The sequence below is a fragment of the Scomber japonicus genome, chromosome 22 (assembly GCF_027409825.1).
Source record: "Scomber japonicus isolate fScoJap1 chromosome 22, fScoJap1.pri, whole genome shotgun sequence".
Taxonomy (NCBI): Eukaryota; Metazoa; Chordata; class Actinopteri; order Scombriformes; family Scombridae; genus Scomber; species Scomber japonicus.
The window spans coordinates 3,757,865-3,784,771 of NC_070599.1; the positions used below are offsets into that span (position 1 = coordinate 3,757,865).

The window sequence follows — 26,907 nt, forward strand, 5'->3', positions numbered from 1 at the left end:
GTGGCTCCAGTAGAGTGCAACAGTGCGCTCCTATGGAGAGAGTGTAGTGTGTGTGTGTGTGTGTGTGTGTGTATAATTATTGAGCTTTCATCAATATCAATCAATGATAAAATGAACTCATTTTTTTAATGGTATGAAATGTCCATCTACTCACCACTTTAGTCCAGAGTAAGATTCACCAGCAACTACTGGTCAGGTCTGTTTCTCCAAAGTAGATGGCAACATGCTGAGATAACTTCTTATATGAATAGTTAACCCTTACCTATCTTTACATTTAACAGCTGTAAAAACACCTCAAATGTCTTATACTCTGAAATTTGATGACTTTTCCTAGACTTTCCCATTCTCAAAATGCACTAAAATGAAAATATTTTAAAATGTTATACTTTTGTACTTTTGTGTAATAGAAAAAAACTCCAAAAAATCTCTTTAGTGGGGATAAATATTCAATTTACTATACAGAACATTAAAGAAACCAGAAAATAGACACGTTTGGTGTTTGGAATAAGAGAATTTGAACTTTTTTCTTTAAAAATCAATCAATCAATGATCAAGATAGTTGGTGATTCATGTCATAGTTCATGTCTAAGCTTTGCAGCTCCAGCATAGCATAGCAGCATCTAGTCTTGTTTTTTTAATGCAACCACACGGAGTCACTGAAACCTTCACCTCACTCACCTCAGTTTAAAAAAAACAAAGATTTCAATGATCCCTGAAGTCATTTCAATCCTTGTTTTGACACACAGGGTGACACTCGTACATCCAGCCAGATGTTTTGATGTCCACATGTTCTACATATTGATCAGAGGACAGAAGACAGAGAGTGTCTCCATGTTTCCCATAGATACAGCACAAGTAACAGAACCAGAAACACAGAGAGCTGTCAGCTTGTCATGGTTATGTAAACGTCTATAGAGCATTGCTAAAATGTAATGATGTCATCAAATCAGATCAAGTTGGATTTCTTTGGATTCTTTGGTTTGGATTGTGGCAATGCTGAGTTCTTACTGTTCTTACGATTATCTTCTCTTTAGTCTTTAGTAGAAAGTAGCTCCAGACTCATTACTCATTATCCACAGCATCATGTTGCTTTTAGAGGGGAGTTTTTTCTTTCAACAGATTTCACCCTTCCCCATTTTTATTGGAGTGGAAGCAGAAATTGCTGACACAGACATTTGAAAACCTCAGCAGATGAAACAGAAGCGGACGTGATTGGACACCATGAAGGCTATGTGAGAAAATATGATTTGCGGTTTTGTGTGACGTGACCCTTTAAACTTCTCTCTCCTGCCAGCATAATGTCATTGACTCCCACACTGTGGCTGAAGATGGTACTGAGCTTTACAGACAGCTGACATATGATGTAGATAATGATCACACTCTCTATCAGTGAGTCTTTGTGTTACACACTCAAACACACACACACACACACATTTGTCTCTGCTCGTGTCTCCCTGTGTGTCGTATTAAGACAGTGCTGCGTTTCATTATCCTGCTGCAGGGCAAATACTAGAATGTAGTCAAACAGGAGACAGAGAAGAAGCTGCAGAACAAGCCTGACAGGAAATATATCAGTCACTCTGCTGCTGTCTGTGGGTCAAAGGCTTCTATCAGTTATCACTGACTAAAAACGACTGATAATCCAGCAATAAATAAGATTGATTATAGATTGAGAAATCTATTTACATATATATTAGTTTACAAGTTGCTAAAAGCAGTCATAAAATGTTAGACCTGAATTTGATCTGATTGAATCATTCAGGTTGTTAGGACAGCTGATCCTGTGAAAACCTTGTCAAGTCACCATGGTGATGCTATAGTGATGTCATCAGGGTTATATGGACTTAATGGGAAATGTAGGAATGTGTGTTTTTAGAGATTTACCTATGTTAGGGAGTTGTTTATATAAACGGATCAAAAACATATTTATTAGTTATATCAATAGTACATGATCATCAATAATCATGAATCATAATTGGTAATTGATTAGTGACTAGAGCACTACTACCAGTACATAACATGTGTAAGAAGCTTTTTAAATTTCTGCCCTAAACTCTTATTCTATGTTCTTACATAGATGTCACACACTTACATACATATATATATATACATATATACATATATATATATGTATAGAATACATACATTATTTATCTGATGAAAATGTTTATGCTTAATACTAAATATAAGCATATCAGTTATGTTAAGAACTGTACAAAATGATTCTTTTAGCTGAGGTAGATTCTCCCTCTATGACTTTTATTGTGAAATAATATGTATATATTCTAATAACTAACAATTGATAGTTACTGTACCATCTTAAATTATTCATAAACTTGATAAAAAGTGATGAATGGTGAAATAGACTGTACTAATTCAGTACTGATATATATTTTTAGATATTGGGGAAGAGCCATGCTTTTTAATTAGGTAAAAAAAAAATGAAGGTTCAGCCCTCTTTCCCATCCTAATGATTAAAAAAAAAACCCCATCATGAGTACTGTGAGTTAAAATAACAGACGAGCTCTCATGTTGACGATCTTTTTCATCATTTTATTATATATATATTTATAATATGTACAGAAAAAAACATGATCAAACTCAGCAGGGAGACAGCACCAAAGTGAACAAGCAAAACAGAAAAAAAAAGACAGAAGGTGACTGACAGGCGAGCTCCTGCCCGGTGCTTTTTATTAACAAACAACACCTAGTGAGTGTCTTTATTAAGCCAATGAACAAGTGTGCAAATGACAATGGAAAATCCCCCCCCCCCCCCTCCCCCTCCCCCTCCCCCTTCAGCCCCAAATGAATATAAAAGAAAAAGAGAACTAAAGAAGAAAAAAGTCAAGCATTGTTTCATCAGAATCACATTCATAAGCATAAGCCCCGCCCCTACATGTTTAACCCCTCCCCCTACACAGTGTCCCCTCATACTTCCATAGACTAGACAACACAGTATAGTTTAATGAACACATTTTTAAAAAATCAGTAGAATAGCGAGACTCGTTTTGAAAGAAAAGATTAAAAGAGAAAATCAAAGCGCAGTAAATCCTGTATATGTGTGAGTGTGACTTTTTTTTTGAGTGTTACGTTTTCAATGATTGCTTGTTCTGCATCTACTCAAGTGAGAGTGGCGTGATGCCTGGATGCCGACATGTGTCTGAAAAAGCTGAGGAATGTTACACGTGATCCTGCTTCGCTCTATACATACACACACACACACACACACACACACACACACACAAACACGTCATGATGTTTCCCCTCCCTCCAGTCCTGCACAGACTAGTGTTTCCAGGTTAGTGTGACAAGCCTGAAAAACACAAGTCTATAAATATTTGATGCCAACACACACACACACACACACACACACACACACACACACGACTCGTCTCCAAATGATGCCGACGTAATCACACGTAACACATCTGTCACACTGGAGTTTAAGAAGATGACTGAGCATCAATCAGTGATAAGGCTTCACAGATGGAAGGCTGTTTGTTCTGGAGATCATGTGACTCATCTAGATTCAGTTCTTTTTTTTTTTATTTAAGAAAAAAAAAAAAAAAAAAAAAGGAGCTGAAATTGCACTTTTTTGGAAGCTGCTGATCTTGGCGGAGCTGCGATGGAGAAGCTTCACCGCAGCCTGAGGAGCTGTTGTACCTGAAAATGCTGACGAGTTTTGTTTTTTTTGTTTTTTTTCCGTAAAAGGATGACGCCTCTGTGAAAACACATCTGAGTGGAGGAGAAGGAGAAGGGGAAGGGAAGGGGGGTTAAAGGAATTCATCAAGTCGTAGTGACATGGTTGACTAGTTAAGAAGGCGGGTGAGGTTTGGGGGGGAGTTGGGAGTTCATATCCGGTCAGCAAAACCAAAGACCAGTCAGTCCCTGAACCTCCAGGTGCCCCCTGTACACACACGACACACACATGATGAAACTAGAGCCTTGCAACAGAGCTTCTGTTCAGTTCAGAGAGGACACGTGTCTGCGGCGGACACACTAACACCACAGATTACACACACACACACACACACACACAAATAAAAGAGTGAGTAACAAGGTCCTAATGCTACTTTAATACATTATATCCATTCTTCAAAGTACGACCACTCTATGACGACCACATTTGTTTTCCAGTTCTTTCTATATAACAGGGTACAAAGTTGTGGCTCAGATTTAGGAGCTGTGTGGTGTTAGAGGCCCCTTCTGTGAGGGTGGGGGGTCAGGGGTAGGGGGGGGGGGTGGTCTTTTCCTCACATTCCTACAAGGTTTCCCTGGCGATTACCACGGAAACCTAACACAGCTATGACAAGCAAGAAGCTGCTCAGAGTCAAACACTAAGAGCTGGCGGTGAGATAAATGTCTCATGCAAGCGATGATGATAATGATGATGATGATGATGATGATGGTGATGATGGTGATGATGATGTAATTAAATCTGGATTATAAGGGTCATAATAGTATCTGGTAAATGTTTTCTGTAGTGTCGAGTATTGAAAAGTGGCATCAAATTTGCACTGTTCTTTTATCTTTTATTTTGGTAGTCAAGGTCCACTTCCTAGACGTTACCAAGAGCTTCCTATCACATTTCACAGTCTTCATCATTAGCAGAAGGAGTAAGTGGAGCTTTATACTTGAATACATAAGGAAATGATAACCTGTACCTCTGTTTAAAGATGACCATGAGGTATGACTGAAAGCTCTGGAAAAGCTACTTTAGTTTAATCTTTGTTTTTAACTCTAGATGTTAACCAATCACATGTTTTAAGCTTTGGACAAAGGACTCAGGAGGTAAGGAGCAGACAGCATAGCAGAGGGGTGCAGAGGGGGGGGGGCAAAAAAGACAATCTGAGTGTGAATCATGTGTAAACTACCATTAGTGACAAACCGATCAGTCTCAGGGAAGGAACAGCAGCTTTTTAAGACCCCCCGCCCTGCCCCCCCCCCTCCCTCTTAGCTAACAGACACACCCACAACCACATCTCCACCCCAGCTTCATCTGCAAACAAGCACAAATGAAACGACATCCCAAAAAAAACCCAAACACCTCAGTCACGTACTGAACATGAACATGAAGCTAATTGTACAAAGTTGTCTCCAAAATAAAAAACAATAAAACCACAATAATAATAAAATAAAACAAGAACTGTTAGATCAATGCAGATATTGCCAATTGCTTCTCCTGTGTGTCAGAATAGATCGAACTGAGCCCCCCCCTTCCTCCCACCTTCATCATGCCTCTTCATCTCCATCCTCACACTGGAATATTTAGTGTCATTCCAGGAAGTCACCATCCAAAATGATTTCTTTCTTTTTACTATTTAACATGAAAGCTAATGAATAAAAACTCTATACTAACCGTATATTACACTTCTCCATCCCACCTCTGCTGTGTGTGTGTGTGTGTGTGTTTGGTTCATGGTTCCCTTGGTTAATGCTTCCATCTGATCTAACTACAGCTTATCTTTGGATGCAGATGTTCCTCCACTATCTACCTGCAACTGTAACAGCTGTTTATTATGTTGAAATCAGCTTCTATTAATGAATGTGTGAAGGCAAAGTAAATGTGTAGAGTTGATCCTCATCCAATTAGATGTCAATTAGGTACACGGTATGAATATTTTGTTGATACTATTTGAATTTATTGTCCGCTCAGCAACAAATTTCAAGTTTTCTTAACAGAGTCTCAAAGCTCCTCTGGAAGCTGTGTGCTACTCTCTGTGAGGACTATTAGGATTATTTAGGCCGAATGAAACACCTTTGAGGAAGTGCTGTTTCAATGCTTGGAGCGTATTGGGACCTTGAAGTGGTGTTCAGACAGAACGCGATGCAAATGTTTTAGAGGTGGGATGAGTTAGAAATGTTTCAGTTTGAAGACTGTGTCCCTTTTTGAACAGATGAGAGGAAACAGTGAGGGAGACTTGGAGGGAAATGACAGAAAGAACTGGACTCAGTGTGCCTATTTTAGAGCATGTGACGTGAGGCTGACGTTGCTTTCTGTCTGAACACACCTTGAGAAAGAAATGTGAGTGGAAGCTGAGGAAGAGGAGGACAGACGGAGGAAGAGGAGGACAGACGGAGGAAGAGGATGCTCACTGAACGGGCTTTTCCCTCCATCTTTGTCAGTAAAATGGTAATGATGAGTCATTCTTAGCGGGTTGCTGCTGCTACTCAGCAACACTTATTTACCATCTACAGTGCACGCTGCACCTGTGTGTGTGTGTGTGTGTGTGTGTGTGTATGTGTGTGTGTATGTGTGTGTGTGTGTGTGTGTGTGTGGCCATAAGATGACACAAGCAAAGACAGACACAACCTGAGGAGAAAAGTGTATGTCCAAAAGGCTTGAATCTCTTTAACCCCTGACTCCCCACTACAGTGTGTGTGTGTGTGTGTGTGTGTGTGTGTGTACAGATAAGCTGACTGCTATCTAAACCTAATCTTCCACTGCCTCTGTCCCACTCTGAATCAATACCAATCTTCCTCCGTATCTGTTTTCTTTCTGTCGTCTTGGCAGAAAGTAAAAGTTGCCTGTGTTTGTCTGCCTCACACACACACGCACACACACAAACACACACACACACACACTGGTTGCTCTCTGTAGTTTGGAGTACAGGCCTGAATGAACCCTCCTAAAGTAACACACTGATGGTTCACTCCTCTTCAGACAGGCTGCTGATGGTGATGGTTGGGGGGGGGGGGTGTCAGGGGGCTGGGTGGTGGTGTAGGTTACAAGGTGTTATGGAAAGAATGGTGGGCTTGAGTGAAGTGGCAAACAATGATGGGAAGGAACACAGAAAGGAGAGGAGAGGGAGATCTGATGGTGATGGTGATGGTGATTTGGGGGGGCAGGGGTCTTTTAGCAGCAACCGCCTCCGGACTGCCTGACTGGGGTGCTCTCGATTTTTAAGTTGGGCTTGTCTCCGCCGGCTGTGGCCCCGGGGCCCATGCGCTTCTTGATCTCAGCTGCCATGGTCATGAAGGCCTGCTCTACGTTGGTGGCGTTCTTGGCGCTGGTCTCCAGGAAGGGGATCGCCAGAGAGTCTGCAAACTCCTGTCACACAACACAGGAACACACTGCTGTTAGAAAACACAGACACACACACACACACACACACACACACACACACACACACTATACAACTAGGGACTGACAGTAGATGTGCTGGCAGTTCCATTCATGCTACACTTCATGTATCATATAAACATGTACAGTCCATGTGTCATATATTTGAGCATCATTAAGTCTTTTGACTGTTTTATATCATTTTAAACTCTTCCAAATATCTGTGAGTCACACAAACAAGACATTATAGAGGAATTATGAAATTGTGGTGAAGTTTTCAGTATTTTCTGACATTTTACTCTCCAAACTATTAATCAGTGATCAGAAAAAATATATAATTATAAAGGTAACAATATGGCTAAGGTAGTGAAATTGACTTCCTGTAATGTAAATGGGATGAATGGACCAGTGAATAGTATGATTTTATAAAAAAAGTTAAAAAAAAAAACTGAAATAGTATTTATTTATATATAAGAATAGAACAGAATAGAATAGAGTGGTAGAAAACTTCAAGTTTAAAAAGTGCTTTTAAAGATAGTATAACTATATATTAAAAAAATAGTAGTAGTAAACTAAAAGGAAGGTGAAACGCATAATACACACACACACACACACACACACACACACACACACACACACACACACACACACAAAAGACACTCCACATTCTGCTGTCATAATTGCACCATTTCCCTCAGTATTGCACATATCAACTGTACACAAATCAGGTTTTGTGAGCATTTAGAGCAGTTCTGGCTCTTGCATCAGAAAGCCATCCTGAACTAAACACTACTAACTAAAAGAGAATGGCTGGGACTAATGTATGCATCTTTATTTAATTCAATTAGGAGGAGCAGTCACATGATTACACTGTGGAAAAAGCTAGTTGAGATCCAGCAGGGTGACAAGTCCTCTGAAACGTGGATATTTTTGAATGTATATGATCTAAATGATTTCTTAGAGTATATTAATAAAAGGAAGCTTCAGTTTCAGCCTTGACCCAGTTCAACAGATCCTCACACACTGTAATGACAAGAAGAACCAAAGCAGACACATGCTAACTAGCCTTTATGATCATCTAAACACAGTTTCCATCCCACATTCATGCATCCATAACTCCCATACAATGCCCAATCAGCCAGACGGTGGCGCTGTGATTCCTTTAGGCGAGGCCACGCCCCTCACACTTAAAGTCTGTGTAAAGTAAGAATAAATATGTGTTCTGAGTTTAACATACCACAGAAAAGTGTGTTGTTAACCACCCTGCCAAATTTAAATGATTAAAAAAAAAATCACCAAATATATGAAATTAGGCTTCAAAGTTGTGTAAAAATCAGCCTCTTTCTCTGCTCCCAAACGCTGAAACCCCGCCCACTACCAATTGTCACCTGTCAATCAAAGTCACCAAAGTCGTACCTTAGCTGTTGTGTAGTCCACCACTTTCTTGGTGGTCAGGTCACACTTGTTGCCCACCAGAAGCTTGTTGACATTTTCACTGGCGTAGCGGTCGATTTCCTGCAGCCACTGCTTCACATTGTTATAAGACTCCTGCACAGTGACAACAGGAATATGGGCATGTCACAAAACACATCTGATACCAGGAAGTGCTTTTCTATTGGTTGAAACTGTGTCAAGCTTCTGATTCATTTGTCACAGCTGCATTGCAGTGATACTATATTATATATTATAAGATGTCTGACAGGATACTTCTATTCCCACATCCTCCTAATGTAAAAAGGGTTATGTGGAAGCTGACTGTTCCTTCTTTCATTTTTCCTTCGTTCTTCCCCTCCTCCCCTCTTTCTTCGCTCCCTCCTCCTTACATACTCCTTTCCTTCCTCCCTCCCTCCTTACTTTCCTTCCTTTTTCCCTCTTCTCTCCTTCCTTCCTTCCTTCCTCCCTCTTTACTCCTTTCCCTCCTTCCTTCCTTCCTTCCTCCCTCTTTACTCCTTTCCTTCCTCCTTTCCTTCCTTCCTTGACCTGAGGACAACAGGAGGGTTAAGTAAATAAAATGAATGATTATGATCATCTGTAATTGACAGATTTACAAGTTCACATTTAAACAGGGCTGCGTGCTAAAGCTCAATACATTTGGAGTGCTGACCAATGAGTATCCATAGCAACTCTCTTAGCCAGGAGTAAAAAAAAATGAAATTAAAATTAAAAAAAAAAAGCAAAATAACAGCCAGTATTTGAACTGCTGACTCACCTGATCGGTCACATCATATACAACTATGATGCCATGAGCTCCGCGGTAGTAACTGGAGGTGATGGTACGAAACCTCTCCTGACCTGCAGTGTCCCACTGAGAGAGAGAGAGAGAGAGAGAGAGAGAGAGAGAGAGAGAGAGAGAGAGAGAGAGAGAGAGAGAGAGAGAGAGAGAGAGAGAGAGAGAGAGAAGTTAGAAATTAAACTCACTAGCTGTTTCATCGCAGCCAATAAAGTGTCTGACTAAATTAGTAGTTAGTAGTAGTATTATTATTTCCCTCCTGACAATGTAAAGCTGTCATGTGTTGATTGTGTGATATAGAGGAGCAGCGCATGAAACAGTACAGGTGCTGTATGAACTTTTACTGCTTTATGAAAATTAAATTCCAAATGATTAAACCCACACATTTAAATGAAAAACCATGTTTTCTCTGTTCTTCATTGGTGCAATTAGATGACAGTGAAGATAAGAATGTGCTTACTGTGCCTTTTTTTTTACTTTAACTGAAGACAGAGCCTGACCTTTATTTCAAACAGTCTCATTTTAAAGACAGACATGTATTTCTCATTTGTATTTATTATTATACTTATTCCATGAGCACATACTCACTCTTCTCTGACACTAACTGTGTTTTCATTCATTGATCAAATCGAGCTGCTTTTTTTTTTTTTTTTTACAAGCTGCAGTCAATAAAACATGTGGCTTCATGCAGAAGTTTAAAGGTGGAAGACATTACAGCCTGTGAGCTGTCAGATGGCTTCATTACAGCATTACTTCATTACTAACAGCAGCTCAACACTGATAAAAAAACAGCAACGTGGAACAATCCCAGCTGCTGTAATGAGTCACAGTGTACATCATTAACAGGTGAGCTGTTACAATACAGAGAACCTACCACATATTACTTTAACAGCAGCTTCTGTTTGAGCAATGACAGTATGTTGCTCACTTACTGTATATCACTACATCAGCTCTATTTGATGGCTATGAAGGACACACACTACATTATTTTATTCTTCTTTTTTTCCTGACTTTTCAGAGGAATTTACATATCAGCTGAGAGCACAGACTCCACTTGATCACCTCTAACAGAATGCACCTTTAAAAATGTAAGCATCCAACACTGGCTGACTGGCCACAACTGTTATTGACACTGTTTAGTTGTGCTGCAGTGTAACAACTCCTCCTGTTGTATGTTTATTTATGCCCTAACTGTATATAAAGTAGTGTAAACTAGCTCCACCTCCACATGCTGCTCTAACACTGATGCTTCACTATTAATAATCTAATGATGTCATATATAATAATATTTGTATGAAATTGGAAATGTGTTAGTGAGCTGGATTTAGGGTCTTCATGCTGTATGTATGTGTGTGTGTGTGTGTGTGTGTGTGTGTGACTGTAACTGTAACTGCGGTTCTGTCTCCAGGACAACAGATTTCTATGTGAAGGGACTTTCTGGTTCAATTAAAAAAAATGAGTCAAAGGAACCAAACATCTACTTTTACTTTCACTCTTTTTAAAACAACATTTTCTCCCTCTTTCATTTTCTCATGTCACAAATGTGTTTCCAGATGTTCTGAACAACTTCACTCAAAGACAGAGTGAAAAGCTGAGTGTCACAAAGAGAGAGAGGGGGAGGGGAGTGATGCAGTTTTGTTTCACTACAGAGATAACAGGGCAAATTTGACTAATAGTGTTGCACTCAGTCACTGTTTGTCGGCCACACAGCAGCAGCAACACTGCATGCTAACCAGGCTAGCATTAGCATACACACACATATAATACAGCTAAGTCATGCACTGTGTTCTCCAATTACTGTTGTGCATGCAGGAGTGAGTTGATTATTAAACTATTTTGACAGTGATTGTTTGGCTCACAGAGTGTATTCTTTGTATGAGTGTGTGCACTCAACTGTAACATTGATACCATTACACTCCTATAAACAACAGTGAAGTATAAGCATGCTTCCTAGGAGGGGTTCTGAGATGCTTGATAAATATGTCACGCTTAATAAGTCTAACTTTTGTGTTTGGACTGATGGAGAATAAGTGAGAAACAGAGAGATTCAATCTGTATGTATGAAGCAGAGCGAAGTGTGTTGATTAAACTGGTTGGGTTTTAGGAGGCAAAGCCTGTTCTTTCAACTAAACCAGCATCCAGTTACAGCTTGGTCTGAATGCACAACACACACACACACACACACACACACACACACACACACACACAACGGCTCTCGTGTGTTTTGATAACAATGGTTGGATCCAAGCCCTTGCTCAGGTGAATGTTACAGTGTTGTTTGTGTGTTTTTGTGTGTGTGTGTGTGTGTGTGTGTGTGTGTGTGTGTGTGTGTGTGTGTGTGCGCGCGCGCATACTCACAATCTGCAGTTTGATGGTCTTGCCGTCCAGCTCGATGGTGCGGATCTTGAAGTCCACTCCGATGGTGCTGATGTAGCTCTCTGTGTAGGTGTCATCCTGCAAGATAAAGTGAGGAGCGGGTTCAGGGCCGACAGCGCAGTGAGCAAAGAACAAAGGTTACAGTTAGAACAGAGACATTTAGAGCCTGGCACTAAACTGAAAAACATGAGCTACTTACGGCAAAGCGGAGCAGAAGGCAGGACTTTCCTACTCCAGAGTCTCCGATGAGCAGGAGCTTGAACAGATAGTCACTGAAATAAAAACAATCAGGTCACAACATTAAACTCACTGCATGTATAATATCTCACAGTGTAAGATCTTATAGTTAGCTCAGTTGTTTATTAGGTCAATAATCAACTTTCACACTTTGTGTATAACTTAGTGATCAGGGGTCAGGTAGTATTCCAGTATAGACATTCTGAACAGAAAGGGGAGGGGTCAGAGGGGAGGGGGTGGGGTGATAGTGTGATAGTGGCCTAACAGCCTCCAAAGCAGGTTCATCCAGCCATGTAGGTAGTGCTGCTGAGTATCATTTGAAACTTTTTATTTATTTCAATGCCTGACCTTTGACCCTGAACCTTTAAGAAAAAAAAGCTTGTTTTTTATTAACATGAGAAGCCAAAGTTTGATCATCATCACATGTTGAAGTTGAAAGTTTTAAACTAACCTTTGGATTCAAATCAGTGAGAAAAGAGAGAGAGAAGGTGTGAATCTGAGCAAGTGAATAAAAATAGAAAAATGATGAAATGATGGTGTATAGGTTAGAATAATAAGGAAAGCACACTAACAAAGAATGTGACTGAGACTCCAGTTCAGACTTGCAGTAATGATGTAATTAATGTAATTCAGTGAGTGCTCAGTGAGCTTAGAGACCCAGCCCAACTCACAGGTTCTGACAAACTGATACAACACCTCCCCACCACCACCACCCCAAATCACTGAGAGGAAAACATCACATGAATTTGACACACAGCACAGACAGCTGTAGAGAATTGCTCAATGCCAGTGCTATTCTTGTGTCACAAGAAACTGAGACCTGTCGCATATCGCAGCCTGACCCTCAACTGATCAACTGACAATATCACACAAACACTGGATGGCAACGGCGCTGTCGCAACCTGCTCGCACTGCTCGCAATGTTTCCACACACACACACACACACACACACACACACACACACATGTTGATGTGGTCTGATGCTGGAGGCTGTCAGCAGGAAGAGCAACACACTTCTCAAGTGCATAGCCTTATTTAGTTTAATGAGGTGGCCAATTACAGTGAAGCTGTCAGCTAACATCAATAATACTGTTTACTGCCACACAAGTAGGACTGGGAATCATTAGAAGGTAGAGTTGATACCAAAACAATATTTTTGTAAACAAGTTTTCGTACAAGTCCTTTTTACTTTTACCAAAGTAAAGCTCCACACTGTTAAAATGGTCTTAACACAAAATATGGAACTAAAAATGGGCAATACCACCTTAAAAAAATCAATTATATGGCTGGGTATTTTTGTGGTAATAAAATTAATACAATATAATAAACTACTTCAATATTAACGCAGCAGCAGACTTCCCATAATTCCTGGCTCTCTTCAGCCATGTGATTCTGCCTGTGATGCTCAAATAAGTTTGTTGTTGTTGTTGTTGTTGTGTACTTTTTTTATTTCATCATCCTCTCACTCTGTTTATATTTTGATGTGATGATTCGTTGTTGATGTGACTTGAAGTAACCAGACCTCTGCTACACTTCTCAAAGCAACTTCTCTCCACACTGCTGAGCCAGCAGCACAGTTACTACATCACTCAACTACATGTGTTGCTGCTGTACAGTCATAGCATGAATATGCAACATCAGCACTCTGATTTTGTGAACATCATAAAATGACAAAGTCTTAGCACACTGAACATTATAACACTATTACTAAGAACAACATATGACACACGCATGTAGAATTTCAATACTTTTTGAGGACAAACCAAATTGTTCTATAGTGAAAAACACAAATAATAAAATGATCATTTTGTGATAGCATTTTCTAGTAATGCACTCTTAATAAAAGTTTCTCTAGTTGTATCTAATGCTTTATAAATCTATTATAAATCACTCATAAGAAAAAGCTGCCAGTTTTATCAGTTGGTGAATCATTTAAAAGGTGGGTTTTTAAACAAGCTCTCAGGTTTGCAGATGAAAATGTTCATAAGCCTTTAACAAACAGATTATGATTCAGCCCTATTTCAAAAGCTAAGTGGTCAAACTTAACATTAAAGACGGGTTTGCTGATGGACTTAAGTTCTAGCTTCAAACTGGGGGAAGACAAATAGAGCCAAGAGATGTTTCACAACCTGGCAACCCAAAAATTGCTCTTAATAATGCTTATGTAACACTATAACCACTAATAACGCCATCACTCTTTATATGAAGGAGTAAAACCTTCTATAGCCTAACAACAGACAGTAGATATCATAGTGGATGTAATAGTGAATACGCAGAAACCAGATTGCACAGGGTGTGTAAACATTCAGGGGAATAAAGATTGTCTGCTAAGGGTGTGGAGGTTTTAGCTAAGCTAGTTAGACAGGGTTCCGCAAGACCTGAAAGGAAGCCGGCCTCTAGCTGCCGGCCTCGGGACAGCCGCTGCGCCAGCGTGACGTTACAGCCGGTTCACAACTGATACCTGCCGTATCAGCTAACGTTTGCCCCAGAAACGCTCCACACCTTCCAGGTACAACACCGGGCAGGATACGGCCCTTTAACGAACCGCTAGCTTAACAATGATATCATTCGGTAGCAACCAAATATTTTAACATGGCAAATAAATTAGGTAATAATTGATGTGGAATTAGGTCTAAGTCTGGCGAGCCATTTCTAAAATGTAAAAAAAAAACAGATAGCCTAAATAACAATGTTGGTAAATATAAGAAGGTATTAGACGTATGTGACACGTCAGGATTTAAGTCGTGTTTTTAAGACAACTTAAACGAATGTGGAACAAAGGCTACAGGCTACAGGTCAGCCCCGAGTTACCACATCTCTTATTTTACTACTTCATGTCACGTTACTGTAAGCTAACGCCATTTGTTTCCATTCCCGTTTCCAGTCAAAAACTACTAGAGCATAGCCCGCTACCGACGCTTCTCACATCGTTTATTAGTCCCGTGGAAGGTCGCGTGCCACAGCCGACACGGTAAGGCACGAGCAAGCTGTCAGCTGACGTTTAGGAGAGAAAACACGTAAAAGAAGCAGTCCGCGCCCTGTTCAACCGGAGCCTGTTAGCTGACGTTTGCTAATACATTTTTACGACGTTCACGAGCCTAGACGTTATTTACGTAAGAATACACCATTAATACACGTAGCATATTATTACGCTTTCTCACCATACACAATAATTATTGCATTATTACGTTAGCGGAACATGTTAAACTCACTATTCGGGATTCATGGTTTCACTCTGGATGTGTTTCTGTCGGCGACTCGACTCTTCCTTCCTACTCCGGCAAAAAAGAGATGACTTGTAGGTCCGGGTATCCGAGGCACTTAAATGGCTGTTATACCGTCTCCGTTAATGTTCACTTGTCGTTCCACTGTATCCGACCTGTATTATTTCATATATCCTTGAATCTAGCGGACATATCCTTGTTTCCTCAGGCTCGGCTGCTGTATTTTACTCCTTTTTTTTTCTGCCTTCTGTGTCCGTAGCTTGCTAGAGGTTCAAGATGGCTGCGCAGGTGCGGTAGTGACGTTAGGTGACGTGGCGTTTGTGACAAATCAGGACACATCTAGAAGTATAGCAGTGATGGGATTTGTAGTTTATTATGAAAAGCAGTTTTAAAAACACCATGTTGTTAAGTAGTCTACATTTGCTGAGGACAACATTATATACAGTTTCACAGGGTGGGACAGGGTGATATGTACAAAAGTAAAATTAACAACTTGATATTGTTACACATGGATGCTGACTATTTTCAGTATTTTAAATCACATTGCTCAACTTTGACTAGTGAAATTGGTTGTTTTTCTCTCACATTTCAGTAATATGTATGTATCTATGTTGTCCAAGTGTAACTTTATTTGCATTTATTTGCATATTAGTTAACATCTATGTGTAAAATGTTATCCGTTATCATTCCTCAATACATGAAAACTGTAAGGTACAATATCTAAATATAAGAATATTGCCTTGATCCAAATATATAAGGTAGCGATAAATGATAACGCTTAATATCCAGCCTTAGTTGAAGAAGTGCCTGTTTTAAATAGCAGATATTTTGATATGCCACAGTATGAAACACACATCTAAATGATAAAATGAATGAAAACTGAGATGCATTTAGTTGCTTCAGTTTCAGGGTCCTGGCATTATTTATGTTGGCTCACTGGACACTTGAATACAACTAATGTTATTAGTAACACCTGCACTTTCATGGCAGGTCAAAATCTCTGTTGTGAGAAAAAATTGTGTTTGATGATATGTATGAATGCATGTTCTACCCACACAATATATTTAATACATTACTGCTGCTGTCACAGCTAAATCCCTGGAAATCATCATTTACAGACTCAAAAGTGCAATTATAAGTTTGTAGATATATATGGAAGACACTTTCCACCAGAAAGAGAAAAACAGATTGAATGTCAGGAATGATGAAATGATTATGCATGATAGGCCAACATTATGAGATACTGTGCTAAAATGGATAGGTTATTAATTATGAGGTACTAAATGGATTTAAACTGAAAACCTAATTATGAGATAGTCACATATGATCACATGTTAGACTTTTTGAGTTAGCAGCCTGGAGTATCTTTTAATTCTGACTTGGCTCACCATTTTGACTAATTATCTCCTCAGCTTTTATTTATTATAACCCTAACCCTAAGTCAACATTTGTTCCTATTGTATCTTTGTGTCTAAAATGTAATATTAGTGTACTCTTTTGAATCATTCCTAATATTTCATATGTTCGTCATTTTCCTGACAGTAATGATCTTCCATACACTTCTGTACCTAATCTAAAAATATATATTTTATAGTAACAGATATACAAACATTCTTTTAAAAAGTGCAAAAGGTTTTAGTTCCTGACAGTTTTTCATCTTCGTCAACTTGCAGATTTAATAAGAGGGGCATCTATGGTGGGCAATCAGATTTATGACTGGCCTCTACCCTCCTGGGTGCCCCTCCCAGCCTTAAAATGTCCCTGAGCAGTTTACACACATACATACATCTCTATCATTCTATCACAAACGCATTTCATAAGTCCACTTTAATCCACTTTAACTGCTGAGCCAGGAGCACACTTAAGGTAGCCATCCTCTTCTTCTATATCTTCCTCTCTGGCTGCAGCAGCTCCAACAGGAGTGGGCAAGTAGACATTTCCCTCTCTTCCCCCAAAGTCTATCTGTGGGTCTTGAGAAGTAGCAGCAGCAGCAGTGGCGGCAGCTACCTCCAGGCCCTGGTTGATGTAGCTGGCCTCCTGGCTGGCCTCCAGGACCGGCAGCTCAGACAGAAGAGCTTTCAATGCCTCGCCCAGTTCCCTGAAGCCAGGCCTCCGGGTCGGCTCCTCATCCCAGCAGCTCCGCATGACTTCATAACTGTGTTTGAGTTAAGACAGAGGCAGGAGGAGGTGAGCAGAGAATAAACATATATATTTTAGATTTATACATCTGAATAAATATATTTGCTGTATATGTAAAATGTAAAATACAAGCACTGCAGTTGAATCCCTAATTGTAAAACTAATTGTGTAAAACTGCAACAATTGGTCGATTAATTGTCACCAACTGTTAAATTAATCGCCAACCATTTTAATAACCAATTTATAGTTTTTACGTTTTTTTAGATGTCCAGATTGTTTGATTACAGCTTTTCAAATGTGAATATTATCTGTTTTCTTCAGTCCTCTATGAGTGTAAACTAAATATCTTTGGTCAGGGCAAAAGATGTCTCCTGTACCTTTAGGAAACAATTATTGAACTTTTTCACCATTTTCTGACATTTTATGGATCAAACAACTAATCAATTAATCAAGAAAATAATCCAAATATTCATTGATAATGAAAATAATGGAATTTGTTGCTCTATATTATATAATGTATTAGTATGTAAAATCTGAATGGGCACATATGTGGAAAATTAAATAATATGAAGAAGGATTAAACATAAATGTATAAATACAGTGATGTGTCACACTGGCTGACCAGCCTTCTCAGAATTCCTTTTAACATTTCTAATGCCAAATAACATAATCTGCCCTTTTATTTTACACATATGAATATTATGGCTCCTGAACCTGTTGCAAAAATCAATCCTTACAAATATGATGACAGCTGCAGAGACACACAGTAGTGTTGGAATGGAACTCATCCTGTTTATTTAACATTGAGTGAAAGGGACTCACAGTTTCTGGTCGCAGTCATTTGGTGCTTTGAGTCTGTGACCTGACAGCAGCATGTCAAGCAGCTCATGGTTGTGGATTCCAGGATAGGGAGTCTTTCCCCGGGACACAATCTCCCACATTGTCACCCCAAATGACCACTGAGAGGACAGGAACAAGAGATAAAAGTTTCACATTCAGTCATTCAGTTAATGCCACAGCTAAGTAACACTGAGTCAGATCTACACTTTCAAAGCCGGTCTTCCACTTAACACTGAACTCACCACATCACTCTTGGTGGTGTAGATGGACTCAGACAGACTCTCCATGGACATCCACTTGATGGGCACACGGATTGCTACTCTCTGACGATAATAATTGTTGCTGTAGATTTTCTTTGAAAGGCCAAAGTCAGCCACACACACCCTCAGGTCATCACCCAGCCTGTGGATAAGAAAACACAAAGTAAACAAGTATTTTTGGATAATCAGCACAGGCTATACTCTCTGGAGTCAGATCAAAAAAACAAAATGAGAGTTCTGATGCATTATTTTGAATATTTTATCCCCAAAACCCACAGTTTCCTGTGAGGCCCTCATTCTGTTTCATTGATACCTCTAGCTGCTTCCTTCCCAGATACATGCCATGGTTGAATACAAATAGCTGAGGACAGAGACACAGTTATATATGAACAAGGAGTCCTTGATTTCAAGCTCCCCCTGCTCTGATATGACTGCCTCTCAGTGTCTCCCCCTGGTGGACTCACATGCAGTTGCGTGCAGCCAAGTCTCTGTGCAGAAAGCCCTGTGAGCTCAGGTAGTCCATGCCTGCCGCGATGTCGATCATGAAGCGCAGGAGACTCTGATGGGGTACAAACTGGGAGAGAGGGTGGAGAGGGATGTATGCTGTCATTTATCTGAAATAGTTAAGGTGAGCTGTGGGTTTTGATGAGGAGAATGATGGATGTAAAGCATGTTTAACGTAATGGAAAACTCAAAAAGCACAAAAGCAGTATTCATTTTGATTTATGTGGGGGGTTTTTTGTTGTATTTTTAGTTTATTTTGAATGGTGTTGAACTGATCCTATTTTAGTCTTAGTGTCTTAGTCTTAGTGTCCAATTTCTATCTTGAAATGTTATTATCATTTTCATTGTGCATTTCTGAGTTGTATGTCTGTGAAAGCATTCTAACGCTGAAGCTGTCAACATCCTTGGTCTGTACAGTTACCATGGCTACAGGTGTTGTTTATGGTGAAGTTATCCACTAAAATACAATTTGTCTGGTATAGCTGAAGACAGTGATCACCAGTGTTTTAGGTATCACTCCACTCTAACACACCTGATTATAATTATTAACAGCTGCTTGAAAATTAACTTATTATTAGATTCAGGTGTGTTAGAGTGGAGAGATACCTAAAACATGCAGGACAGAAGCTCTCCAGGAGCAGGGTTGGAGACCTCTGGCTTAAGATGACCATCTAAAACACTGGACAACATATTGTAGATTAAAATGATTGGCATTAATCCTGCAGTCATTCTTAGTGATAGCCTATAAATATTAAGAATTGCCAGGTGAAACTAATGTTAATGTTACATCCACTGCCTTTGATAATGTTGTAATAACATCAGCTTACCGTTCTATAAATGTGGACATGCTGCTCTGCGTGTTTTTATAGTTTGTCCCAAGTATTTTGTAGCCTCTGTTGTCAAATTGTCAATGGCAGTGCAAATAAACATTTCTTTTTCATTTCAAGAATAACATTAGCTAATACTAAGGCAGAGCTGTAACTCTAGATGTTTTACATATTATTTTTGTTGCCAAAAATATATAAATTTTGTCTTAAAGGTCAACACTTTTGTATTTAATGTTCATCTCATTTGTGTTTGATGTCAGCATATTGTGTAATAGGTTTTAATGATGATGGTTAACCTGGATTTGCAGAAATCTCTACAAGGGGCTGCTAAACGGTACAATATTTATTACACCATACAGTAAAAATGCAGTAATCATACTAACACCTTGTTCAGATCTACAATGACACTACCTTAAAAACAAAGCCTTTTAATTCCAATGTGATTACTGCATTGGCAGAGGCTGGGTTCCAGCACATAGTGTCATTAAATACGCCTCAACTTTTGCAGAAACACAATGCAACATCATCTTGCAAGGCTTGTAGAAAGCAAGCATGCATTTTACTACTTTGTAATGTTAACAGAAAGATTTGACTTTTACAGTGTATAGGCAGGATCAAAGCCTTTTGCTGGAAAATGTGGCAATGTGATATTTTGTCCTGAGGGTGGTGCTAGACTGTCCAAAATGGAAAGGGTTCATTTTGGGGGAACTGTTCTCAGTTAATTACATGATCTTCTGCACAGTCAATATTGATATTTTATGTGGTCACATGTACATGTTGGCTTGATAGAGGGAAAGTCAGAGTGCCTATGTTTCTTGCCCTGTTGTACTTCATTGTAGCAATGTTATAATAGCCAATAGACACGATGACAATCCAGTCTTCTCTGGGTTCCAGACGTGGAGTAAAATGTCAGAGTGTCCTTGTGTGTATCTGTCTAGGTAAATATGTGCTGACATTGTTGCAAAAAGTATCACTGACTGTATCTCACCATAGGAATATCACCATAGCGTGTAGCAATGAGGAAGCGGCGCAAGTCTCCATGTTTCATGTATGGCAAGATGACCAGAGGAATAGGCAGAGGAGAATCCTGCTCTCTTTGTAAGGTGACCCCTGCAGGACGAACACATACACATATATTTCACCAGGTTGGTTGCTGTTGTAATAGAGAAAAGAGAGATGGCTGCACTGAGTGTGTGGGTAGAGTGCCTCTATAGAACCAGGGGCAAACTATGTCAGATTTAGTTTTTCCAAACCTGTGAATGACAGTACAAGCAGCAACACAGCCAGGTCAGAAAATGTGTTTGCTGTGAAAATGGTAAAGATTTTTGATATATGAGGATTTCAAATAACTATGTTAAGGGTTTAGAAGTCAAATGTAACGGATTGCCCTAGCATAATTTACAAGTGAAGCAGTTTTTACCAAAATTGTACTCAAATGTGCCAATGGTTAATCTGGCGAGTTACTGATTTATTGGCTTTACTGTCCAACCTGTAGTTATGGTAATAAGCTTTGGGTTGTGGCTAAAATAACAACACAGCAGTTAGAAGTGGCCTAAATATGTTTCCTTAGTAAGACCTTAGAGATAGGATGAGGAGCTCCGGCATCCAAAACAAGTTGGATCAGAATTCCTTTTTGAAAGCCGGTTGAGGCAGTTTGAGCATCCAATAAGGATGTTTTCCTGTGGAGGTATTCTGTCAATATGGGAGGAGACCCCAAAGCCTTGAGTGGCAGTTCTATGGTTGCTATGCCTTCTTTTACACTAACAATGATGCATTTGTAGTATTTGACTGTTGACATGGTGGCTTAGCATTTGGTTGTTAACTGTGAGTTGATGTATTGTTTGCAAGTAGGGTGTTTGCAAAGGGCTGACAGTTTATAATGGTGTTATATCTGGTTTCTATTGGACTGATGATTTATTGTTCGCGGTCTCTATGTTACAGTCACCTGTACGAGTAGTGGTTCTTGTTGCAAGAAGACTTTAGAGTTCAGAGTTTATTGTTACTCTGCTTAACATGATATATTTTCTGATGTGCTGAATGGACCACCCCAAGACATGGAATCAGCCTTTTGAGGATGGATTTTCATTCTTGACCTTTTCATATTCTCTATTCATTCACCAAATATATATGGTCAGTCATTAAACACTAAAATCTGTCTTGGTATAGGACCTTCTATCCCTGCCAGAGAGGAGGACAAGAATGATCTATGGTGAAAGAGACTGGATTAACCAAGAGTCAGTGGACGGCTACATATATTTACATATGTTGTTTTTTTTTACCTGACAAAGTTCCACCATCATTTCTATTAAATGATGATAAAGACCATAAGATAAGATTGAAAACTCTGAAAGGTAATTTGGACCGTTGAGCTGAAGTTCTCTTTACCTTATACTACTGAATAAATCTATTACTAAGGAAATCAATAGCATGTCTATCAAGCATTACTTTTGATAACTTTGAATCAAATGACTATTGACAGTACTGCTACTCCCATGAGAATCAGCAGCTTTCTGTTTCTTTCTTTCTTTCTTTGTAGCTTTCAGCCAATTTCAGTCCAGCACTTTGATTTGTCAATCTGTAAAGTTGACTCCAGGCTCTTCCAAACAAACAAACCAAGTGATAATTGGCTACAGCTTGATAAGCTAATAAATTGTGTCCAATTTAAAATGCACATCTCATTTGAAAGACATGGCAAACAAACACTAAAAAGCCTTAACCCTTTATAGGCACTCATTGAAATACTTGGACATTAACCTAGAGAATTATTGGGGAATATTACATGACTTTTTTGCGTTTGTGATTTTTTTATGTTGTAAATCACTGAAGTTGCCATATATGGTTCCTCACCGGTCTAGGGTAAAACATTTACCAAAAAGTCTAGATATAAAATGGCTCTACAACCTCACAAAGACTCATGGGGAGGCTATTTTGGATGTTTACGGAAGTTACCAAAGATAGTCACTTGCTACTGTGACTCAATGAAAGTATCAACCCACTCTAAAAGTAAACAAGGGACAAGTATGCAAAGGATTCGTTGATACTGCAAACAGCAAAGGATACAAAAGTTGTTTCCTAAGAACTGAGGAACATGTTATTACACTAGAAAACTCTTAGCAGTCAAGCAGTAGTGATAGGTGTTGCATCTTACCAAGCAGTCTGACCACATTATCATGATGAAAGTTCTTCATGATATCTGCCTCACTCAAAAACTCATGTAAGTCCTGCTGGCTGTGGATTCCAACTAGATGAGCAGGACAGAAAAAAATCACAAACATCAGAAACAGTAGAGTTCTGATAAAGACTTTAGGCTATCATTCAGTAGGCTACACACCTCTCATGGTCTTCACAGCAACCTTGATATCCGTGCCTTCCTGTGATGAAAAGATTCCTTCGTAGACTGAGCCAAACTCTCCTGTAGAAAAGAAAATGACTGATATTATCACCATTTTAAAATGTGGATATCTAATTTTGAAAGTTTTTTGGTTAACTGTTAATGTTAAAGGAAATGATTGATGTCTGTAATTGTGCTTTTCAGTGTACTGAAGTGTGCAAATGACTTCACAAATCAATCATCTCTCCTGTTGAAGATGTACTAAAGTGTAGGCAATTAACAACATGAAGTTCTGGACTACCTCTTCAGATTCTTGTATTGCTTTGGTACATGAAGAATTGCAGTTCAATACATTTTCTGTCCCAGACTTGATTAGCAATGCAAATCTGATCCTACAGTTTTAGCAACACTAGCAGCATGGCTAGCTAGTTGGTCAGTGGTCCACCACTTTGGTCCAGATGGAAATATCTCTAAATATCTTTACTGAGTTGTGATACAATTTTATACTGATTTTCATGGTTCCAAGAGGATGAATGCTAATGACTTTGGTGATCCCCTGACTTTTCATCTAGCACCACCAGTTGGTCATAATTTTAATTTGTCTAATACTTCAGTTATGACCAACTATTTGCTAACTAATGACATTCCAATCAGTCTCAGCTGTACGTGCTGTATATGAAAGTAACATGTTAAATATTAACTGCTAAACATGCTTACATTGTCATTACTTGTAGACTCTTAGTCTTGTTATAAGGTTTAGTTCTGGAAAACATGCATTAAGAATTATTTCAGCCTGACTGGAGTCAGGCCAATAATCTGAACTACATGGAGCATTCAGATGAAGACTTAACTCACTACCTCTTAAAAATTCCCAAACTTCATTGACAACAACTCAAAGAAGCTGTCATAGATACAGTGTACAGTAAATCTGCAACATCACAGCCTTTGTCTCCCTTTTGATCAGTTCAGAAGTTGATTTTAATGGATAGTGCAGGGCTGCATGATCACATATACACTTCATACAATTCATTTTTCAAAGATTTCTAAATCTAATGGGAGTCCATTCAACTTTTTAGGCTCTTTCACTTGCCAAAATAGATGCACACAATCCTGGTCATTCTACTGGTCATACATAGCTACAGTTGATGTGGTTAGGACACACCTCTTGTTCACTGATTTTTATGCATTATGGGATAATTTGCATCCAATATATCAAGATGAATCACTAGAGAATGTGTATAAAGAAGTCAAACACACTGCACAGTATAGTGAATATTAAATCATTTGAGAGTTTGCAAAACACTGATCCAGCATTCCAGGAAGAGATAAGACAGGATTGTTGCTAATGAAGAATCAGGAACTGACCTTTGCCGAGTTCCTTGCCCAGTGTGAGCTGGTTTCTCTCAACCAGGACTTCCTTCAGGTTGTCCAACAGCCCTCCACTGATCCCCTCCAACAACTGGACCATGCCTTCAAATGTTATAAAATGAACAGGCGTTATTGTGTGCTGAGCTCATTAAGTTTTTCCTATGTAACACAAGGAGATATACATTTTCATATATGTGCTGCAAAAACACACACCATGTATGTTAAGTTGTATGTTTTAGATGTTTCAAGTATCATACAGCTCATGTCACACTTACACATTTGGGCACAGGACTATTTTTTCTCAATTTTTAATTGCACCATGTTAAAGGAACACGCTGGTTTTCCATCAAACCATACAAGTGGAAAAGAGGATTGGTATCAAATTCATCTTTGTGCATTCTGTACAGATAAAATCAGTTTCTTGTATGCATGATGGTCAATATATAGGAGGATAGAAATTATGTGTACTAGCAGTAGTATAAAATATTCATAGCTATGTGCAAAAACAGAGATGAATTTAAATGTGTAATAAAAACATTGAAACATTGGATTATTCACAATTACACGTGTGGCAATCATTTTATACTTAACTTTCAATTTATTTGCTGTTAATACATCAATACACACAGTGATTTGAAATGGTTAAATGCTAACCAGTCCTACTTTCATAATTTCTCACAATATGCTTCAGCACGAATAAGAATTTCCATTCTGTCCTAACACTGATGTCCAGTGGCGCAAAAAGTGGGTATGCACTATATGCGGCGCATAGGGGCGCCACAATGGAGGGGGCGCCAAAGCGATGGGGGTAAAATTATTTCGAGTCTGCATTTTCTGTATTTAACAGCGTTTGTGCATGTGTAGTAAATGATATGATCAATAACAGAGGCACGTCATTGATTAGGCGCCCCTCCGCCTCCCTCCCCTGCCCCTCCGATAATCGCCTCTCCTCCGGGGAGAGAGGTGAAAGCACCGGAGCGCCTATCCACACTATGCGCGCCGGTGCGCGCCCCCTCGAGCACGCGCTAGAGCAGGAGTGTTTTCATTTGATGACAGGGACCTAATGACATGGAGAGACAGAAAATAAAGCTCTCGGGGGCACAAAACAGAAAACGGAAAACGGAAGAGGGAGAAAGAGAAAGATTTTGCAGGGATGAAAAAAAGCTTTTCAAAGTGGTTGAAAGACAGTAGGTAAGTTATGTCAGTGTATCAAGAGGAGGCTTGTAAACATTCAGGTTAGCTAAAGCTACTACTAGTAAAACAACAGGTTACTGTTGTCTGATCAGTATTTACAATATAACAGATCATGACAAGAAAAATAAAGGAACTGGTTTGTGGTTATTTTGTTGTTCAGACAGTTATCTTTTTTTTAACTAGATGGTGAATCATAAAACAGATAAATTATAGAACTTGGGATACACTTGAGTTTAATGTCTTCACTCTGATATAACACTACAGTGCTGTTGTGATGTATCTGATAAGTCAGATCAGATGCAGCGTCCAATCAGTAACTGATATCCAATAAGGACAGGGTTAGGGTTAGGTCCATGTGGTTTGACTGCTTGCTGTATTTTTGAAACCTCCTTAACACAAAGTTCATGTCATTCAGGTGTGAGGATGGAAAGAAAGAATCAGGACACACATCTGAGCTGGCGATGCTCACTTGGGGCACTATCGTAAATCTCATGACTGTGATGTCGTCTTAACCCTTAAAGGGGCATTTCACTCAAATCATACAAATAATACAAACACAAATAATACTAATACAATAACATAAAGTGACTGAAATTACAGCTGGGTTACATAACCATTAAAAAAAAAATTCAGGCGGGGGTGCCGGGGGGGGGGGGGGGGGGGGTGCCTGCAATATATCTGCATACCCCTCAGAAAGTAGGTAGTTGCGCCGCTGCTGATGTCATTCAGCACAACCGCAGAGGAAGAAAACTGATCTTTTTAGGTTTAAGGAAGTAGACACGCTGATTTTGGAAGGTCAAAGATGGTGAAATAAGACTGGGAAACTGTTGACCTATGACACTCACTGTCAGCCTGCTGGGGTGTAACCTCCGGCTCTTGTTCACGTCGGTAGGAGATTCCAGTGTTCATCGGCAAAAGCTCTACTTCGTGCTCAGACCTGTGTAAAAAATCATTTTTGTCATTGTCAGCAAAAACTTCAGTCATTAAACATGTTGAAATTTCTCTGTACATCGGCAAAAATATACGTAGTCAAGTATTCAATCATGGAAAATAGGCCAAATACCCTAAAAACATTCAGTTGCACTGAAAAAGTGTTGATTGCTTAAAAAATGTGGCATCACAAGCCCCAAAATTAACTTTTCGGCTGAAGTCACCACAACAGCTAACTAAAATTTTAGGGTAGGGGAGGTAGGCTAACTTTATAAAATTGGCACAACAGTGTTCTGGTGTAATTGTCTTCAAAGTCCTGGGAAATGGCAAATACTTTTTATAGAATGTGAGTATTATAACATCTGTAGCTACAACAGTGTATTA

At 39.3% G+C, this 26,907-nt stretch overlaps 2 protein-coding genes across 2 annotated transcripts in view; both read right to left on the minus strand.

Moving 5' to 3' along the window:
• Positions 1-3,571: 3,571 nt before the first annotated feature.
• On the minus strand, positions 3,572-15,402 carry rab1ba (zRAB1B, member RAS oncogene family a). The gene is made up of 6 exons (XM_053343887.1): positions 15,119-15,402; positions 11,869-11,941; positions 11,652-11,747; positions 9,273-9,368; positions 8,480-8,611; positions 3,572-7,051 (listed from the first exon to the last, which is right to left on the minus strand). Exons 1-6 carry the CDS (start codon positions 15,130-15,132, stop codon positions 6,857-6,859), a joined length of 606 nt encoding a protein of 201 aa, XP_053199862.1. The 5' UTR covers positions 15,133-15,402; the 3' UTR covers positions 3,572-6,856.
• Positions 15,403-16,592: 1,190 nt separating this feature from the next.
• si:ch73-40a2.1 (tyrosine-protein kinase receptor TYRO3) overlaps positions 16,593-26,907 on the minus strand; it is a 10,728-nt gene continuing 413 nt past the window's right edge. The window contains exons 2-10 of the mRNA XM_053343877.1: positions 26,439-26,530; positions 24,397-24,501; positions 23,032-23,112; positions 22,849-22,941; positions 20,689-20,810; positions 18,834-18,943; positions 18,352-18,511; positions 18,092-18,228; positions 16,593-17,285 (exon numbers count right to left, since the gene is read on the minus strand). Of these exons, the coding sequence (XP_053199852.1) occupies positions 16,958-17,285; positions 18,092-18,228; positions 18,352-18,511; positions 18,834-18,943; positions 20,689-20,810; positions 22,849-22,941; positions 23,032-23,112; positions 24,397-24,501; positions 26,439-26,530 (1,228 nt within the window). The 3' untranslated portion in view covers positions 16,593-16,957. The remainder of the gene's footprint in view (positions 17,286-18,091; positions 18,229-18,351; positions 18,512-18,833; positions 18,944-20,688; positions 20,811-22,848; positions 22,942-23,031; positions 23,113-24,396; positions 24,502-26,438; positions 26,531-26,907) is intronic.

Coding starts and splice junctions, on each gene's coding strand:
- rab1ba (XM_053343887.1), bottom strand. Junction 11,748..11,868: donor GCCTTCTGCTCCGCTTTGCC/GTAAGTAGCTCA, acceptor TTTATCTTGCAG/GATGACACCTACACAGAGAG. Junction 7,052..8,479: donor TGGACTACACAACAGCTAAG/GTACGACTTTGG, acceptor GTTGTGTGACAG/GAGTTTGCAGACTCTCTGGC.